Here is a 6044-nt window from a genome sequence, read left to right as displayed (position 1 = left end):
CGAATTTGACGTTGTTGAAGCAGATAATACGCCACCTACATACTACCTGGACTTTTATTCTTACGACGCTTTTGCTCTAGAGAAAATACGATCATGATGGGCATGTCTCGTGACTTTTAATGAATAAAGGCACCGTATGCGCGTGCAACTTCAGTGCTTTTAAACACCGCATCTCCGTATGTGTATGACTATGAAATAAGAGCAAAAAAAAACATTAAAAATACGCGGAATGGAGAATTTCTACTCCGCGCGCGGTTATAGGGAAAAAGTAAACTGAGGACTGCTGGTTTAGCCCCGTATTCACAGCCTGACAACGAGAAAACAGTATACGTGTGTTGGTTTATTATCGATTCATACTGGTACAAGTTGTTCCCTCCGGCGTTTTCCTTCTCATGGCGGGGAAACAGTAATGCCGTTGAACGATAACATCTGAGTATTTCTATCCCAACTGAAAGCAACAATGGCGACTGCCGGAGCACACACACACTGCACAATCACGCCAAGTCCGTCTCTTGGAATCATCAGCTGTACTTGGAGGCGGCGTTATTCTTCTCCTGCAGAGCAATGTCCATAGAGTCCATAGAATCGCAGACCGAATCTTCGTCTTCCTTCTGAGAGCACTGCTCTCCCAGACGAATGAACGGTGCCTCGAGAAGAAGATGCACAGGTATGCTCACTATGATGCACGCCATTACGTTCCAAAGAAGTTCTTCCATCTGGAAAGTGGGCGTAAAAATAGTAATAATAATTAAGTAAAGCTAAAACCGCGAATTATTACGGTGTGCATCTCATATTGCGCGCCATCAAGTGGACCGCGGATTAACGTGCCGGCACGCTTTCAAAAACCGTGCTAACGTTTCGCCAGCATATAGTAACCGAGACGACGTCACTGTAAGTTATGTATTTGGAAGCTATATAGGTATAGCAATCATCACCACGTAAAAAATGACTGCACCGGAGCGTGTATGTGTGAGCGCGTACGCATTACACTGTCTGCAGCAAATCTGCCAAGAAATGAAAGAAGCTGCACAATTAGATCCCGTTATAGAGCTGCTCGTTTGCCTGGAAATGAGGTCATTACATATAGTTACAGGCAGCGCTGTATACTTAACCCCTCGGCAAATCTGCTATGATGCATATCGTTAACTTGTGCCAGCATATGACCGCAGAACACAGTGATATGTGACTTCGAAGATAATCTGAGCCCGTATTGAAACTTGTGTCTCGTAAGCACCGTTACCGGCTGGCCATTAATTGCCACGGGTTGAATAATCTCGTCATCGCTCTGATCGCTATCTTGAGTTCGAGGGCACGACTGCCGGCCAACGAGGAAAACGCTCCGAGACTGAAAGTCAAGCTTTACGAATACGGCAACGCGTTATTATTCGCTCCACGTAACTGTAAAAGCATGAGGTTCTGCATTGAGCTGAGGATGTGGTATCTCACAGAAGCCGCACCTACAAGGTCTGGTCATACACCGTAAGCGGTCAGACTGTTCGTCACGTGTGAAGTACGCGACTCTGATTAGTCGATATACAGGCCTTACCGCAACTTTGACTGTATAGAAGATCACACCACGCGTCGTTCCGTTGAAATAGAATATCAGGAAGGGATGCAAAATGTAGATAGCGAAGCACAGCCGGCTGATGGGTAGCCAGCCAGACCACGTGAGGAACACCCTGATGACTCCTGCGAAAAAAAGAAGAGAAGAAAGAGTCTTCCATTGACACCCAATATCCTGGCAAGTAGCTGGCCTCCCAATATGCCAAGCGCCAGCACAAATGGAGCTCTTTTCTTTTTCTGATTCAGGCTGCGTCAGGTTGGCGTCACTGCGCCCGGCGTGGCGGCGTGCCTGCTCGACGGTTGCGAAGCGATAGAGATAGTCCGTGTAGTCATTGTACTTGTTCGCTTAAGTGAACGTTAAGCTGAACTCGCACTACATTCGCAGCCGTAGCATCTTTGTGATTGACGCCACCGCGTCTTTGACCGATAGTTAAGCTGTGAACCGGAGATCGTTACGACAGCCTCGTCTGTTGCAACCGTTGTTCATTTTTTTTCCACTGAAGTAAAGGAAAAAAAAAAAAAAAACGAGAAGCTAAGCCTTTTTAGGTCCGGCTAACCCAAACGGTCCCAAACCTTACCCAGGAAAAAAATAAAAATAAATAAGGTGAAAACGACAGCAGACTCGTACTACATAATAACATAAGTCACAGTAGCACAAATTGTGTCACGACGAGCATCAGCAGTGGAAACACGGTCTAGATATTTGGTACGCTCACCGCATCGCATTGGGAGAATCCCACACAACTCTTATCAAATATCACTCATAATGGCTCTATATACTCTTAACGCAGCCTAATATAGAAAGATCGGCTGCTGATGAATCCAGTGGACCCATCGACAGTGCGCCGACGCCTATAAGTATACAGAGTCCACGTGCTGACGAGCAGGATGAAACGTACATAAGTACACGCAAACGTGTTATATATGGCGTCCGTACCTCCGCTGCCCCAGGCACTGGCCAGTGCGATGTAGGCGACAGCCACCGAGAATAGTATCCGGTGGAAGGCGTCGTAGATTGCATACTCGGTGCCGCCGGGCCGCATGTGACGGCCTTCCTTGTTCCAGAACCAGGGAATGTTGGTGATGGCCACCACGGTCACCAGGGCCAGTATCCAGCCGGCGAATGCAGCCCACTGTGATATATTGGACACGCGTGCTTGCAAGGGGCTTCGTAGTCTGACGGGCTTCGGACAAACCTTAGCAGCAACGTTAATACTTCCTTGTACAAAAAATGAGAGTTTATGGTATACAAATACAATAAAGCCCGCCAATGCCACGTAAGATGTAACCGCCACGATGGCTCAATGGCGTTCTGCCGCTACGCGCGAGGTGGCGGGTTTGATTCCCGACAGTGGCGGCTGCATTCCGATTGGGACGAAATGCAAAAGCACTCGTGTACTTGAATTTAAGTGCGCGTTAAAAAATCCTGCAGGTGGCAAAAATTAGTGCGGAGCCCCCTTCGCTAAGGCGTCGCGCATAAACCATTTCACAAGCCACCTTGACAAAGACTGCGATCTAAAGGGAAACGAGTAGGCTGTGTGCGAATATTCGAATAGTGTCCTATTCGATTCGGTATTCGAATCGAATAGTCACTATTCGTAAATGCGAATATTTTTCCATTACTTTTGGAGTATTTCAAAACGTCAACTGCGTCCAATTGGGCATAAAGTTAGTGCAAAAGTGCGGTAAATTTTCACCGCCGCGGGCACAGTGTAGACAAAACTTGAAAACTTGCGTAGTGGGGAGCAGGCTACAACACTTAGGTTGTCATACTTTAAAGGCTATACAGTGATCATTCTGAAGAGTCACGTGCATGCGATCAAACTACTATGCCTGCTCCTAATGCTTCATTCGTGATTTTAATGAACAGCGCTTGTACAATGACAGAAACTTGCTAACTTAAGAATACTAGGATGTGAACATAATTTTATAGTACACTTATGATAACGGCTGTTCATTAGTCGAAACCTATTCAAAAACTGTTCGATATTCGATTCGATGCGGGCTCAAAATTCGCACACCCCTTTAAACGAGTGATCAGGAAGGAGGGAATAATTGCTTCAATCGCTTATTTATCAATGTACCTAAAAATTAGATTGGGCGAGCAAGACTCTTCACGATAACTTACCGAAATATGCAGAAACGAGTAATCGCGCATTCTTTTTTCATAACCTTGTATTACGTATGCATGGGTACCGGGTAAAATTTCTCCGTGTATAGGAACACACACTTAGCCTCGAAATAACTGACCCAGAAGTGGCTTAATACAGCAGTTTCATCTCTGTCCTCCCTCTATACCTCGGCGTTTTGTTACCACGCGCATATGATGCGCGTATTAGAGAGGTATATACCCGAGTTGCGCTAAAACGAAAGAAAGCAATAAATTAGGCGATCGATTACGCTCGTAATTTTTTTCATTCTAGCGGTGAAATCGGGGAAATAGTGGCCGCGAGATTGGTTCTTCATTACGAGAATTACGTTGGGGGCATAGCAGAAAAAAATTGAGATTAGAACTTGCATGTCAGCAGGAATCATCATTTGAGCACAGGCCATGCATGCATAGGTGCTCCTTTTAATATGAGTGCACTGTGTACGTCTATATGTATGTGCATATGTAGTCAAGCTACATATACAATACGCTCTCCTCTTAATCCGAGAATATATTGTAGGCTCTATAGTTATTATATTATACCAGTATACTGGCATAATAAGGCTTCGTTAACGTTGCAGTTGATTTCTCTTGCAAATTTAAACAAAGCTGAGCGTGCGCATAATGTGAAACATGCATGAGACACGGTAAACATGGCATGCGCGAACTTATGAGCGCTTCTCGATTTTAAACGTGCGCTAAGCTATAGAATCGTATACTTTTTGTAAGGGGGATTGAGGACACGTCGGTACCAAGGTTGGTGTTGAGTGCTCTTTTTCCTCTAACGATACATGAAATAACATCACATATGCTCACTGTAAAAAGATACCAGAGATACCAGAAAGAAAGAGAAAAGAACGACATTAAGAAAAAAAAAAGAGAAAACGAAATAAAATAAAAAATAAACATTCCCACGCCCTACTTGCTTGCAAAGACTCACCTTGTTGAGCCTCAGCTTTGGCTTGAGGGCGAGGAGGTATCCAACGATCAGTCCAATGCAAAACGGACCTCCCCGCGTGTAGAAGTTTATTTCGATTGAGTCATGATAGGCGTGACGAGAACTGAAATGATACGAGGGAAAAAAAAAAAAATACTCGGATGACGCAAGGAAAACGTGTTTCTTTTTCGCTTCCCAGACTGTAAATGTGGGATACGGAAACACAACGCTACCTACTCTCTTTCTAAACCCACCAAGGCAGGCTGCTTATTCTGAACTAAGTGAATTCCCAACGGAAGTTTCACTGCATAGCTCAGCGGCAGTATTTCACCGATGGCGAGCTCAAAAGTCTCGGCTTCGTGGTATATACCCTCCGGTCACACTTATTTATCAGAAAAACGTATAGATTACAGCGTCTCTCTGTCTCAGTCAGACCGTAGCTTTAAAGTGCCCGGTATACCGCGTTAAATCACTGCATTGCCTCGGCCACACCCTGCAGGTCTGCCCAAACAAGGTCTGCGCAAACTGCGGGGTGTGGTACATAACCTTTCTGACGATGAGTAACACGAGAACAAGGTGAGAGCTGGAGCCAACGTTTTGACAAGTGGACTTGTCTTCTTCAAGGCGACATATGCTCTCCTCGGCACAGCATACTGTGCCGAGGAGAGCCCATGTTGGTTCGTTATCGCTAGTGGTCGAAACCTCTTTTCTTTCTTTTTGCAAACCGTTATTACGCACTGATTACTACGAGAATACGAGCCTATACAGACCTATAGAGCAGCCTCAAGTGGCTCTATGAAAGGGGGCAAGCCCGCTCTGGAGAATGTATGTAAAATGTATCTTAGAGTTAAGCGTATACAAGTGCGCATATCTGAGGAAATAATGAAGTTAAATGATCGATCATTACCCGGGTCTGTACTCGCGGAGCAGGGCCGTAGGTCCCAGGTCGTTGCCGTTATTTATCGCAAACGTTGTCACCGAACATGCGAAGATGCATACTCCCAGCGCAGCCATGGCGAACTTGGGCAGCCTGAAACGAGGAGCGAGTATATCCTTCTTTAATATTTAGTAAATACTGGCATCCAAAAAATCAAGCACGAGGTGCAGCACTGAACGAATTGAAAGCCACTGGAATAAATAAAAAATAATAATATAAAAAGTTCCGCAAATAAATTCAAGCATAGAGTGAGTTATTGGCGGTATGGTCATCACTATATTCCCAGGTCTGGATTCATGATCTTGTTGCGGCAGGGTGACTTAAAACACCGTGCACCCACAAACTCGAATCTCGGCATTATCTATAAGGCAAATGGTCTCGGTAATTTTACGAACGCCTGTTTTATAATAATCAAATCATCGAGAAACATCTTCAGGGATCATAAATTGCTTTTGATT

General features: G+C 45.0%; 1 protein-coding gene across 2 annotated transcripts in view; it reads right to left on the bottom strand.

Moving 5' to 3' along the window:
* Positions 1 to 320: 320 nt before the first annotated feature.
* The window catches only part of LOC119437633 (nose resistant to fluoxetine protein 6), a 61867-nt gene continuing 56143 nt past the window's right edge, over positions 321 to 6044 (bottom strand). For both annotated transcript variants that reach the window (XM_037704626.2, XM_049660750.1), the window contains 5 exons: positions 5557 to 5679; positions 4653 to 4773; positions 2501 to 2696; positions 1547 to 1689; positions 321 to 716 (listed from right to left, as the gene is read on the bottom strand). In XM_037704626.2, the coding sequence (XP_037560554.1) occupies positions 522 to 716; positions 1547 to 1689; positions 2501 to 2696; positions 4653 to 4773; positions 5557 to 5679 (778 nt within the window). In that variant the 3' untranslated portion in view covers positions 321 to 521. The remainder of the gene's footprint in view (positions 717 to 1546; positions 1690 to 2500; positions 2697 to 4652; positions 4774 to 5556; positions 5680 to 6044) is intronic.

This window comes from Dermacentor silvarum, chromosome 1, assembly GCF_013339745.2.
Source record: "Dermacentor silvarum isolate Dsil-2018 chromosome 1, BIME_Dsil_1.4, whole genome shotgun sequence".
NCBI classification, from domain to species: Eukaryota; Metazoa; Arthropoda; class Arachnida; order Ixodida; family Ixodidae; genus Dermacentor; species Dermacentor silvarum.
This window is presented reverse-complemented; position numbering and strand designations above follow the sequence as displayed.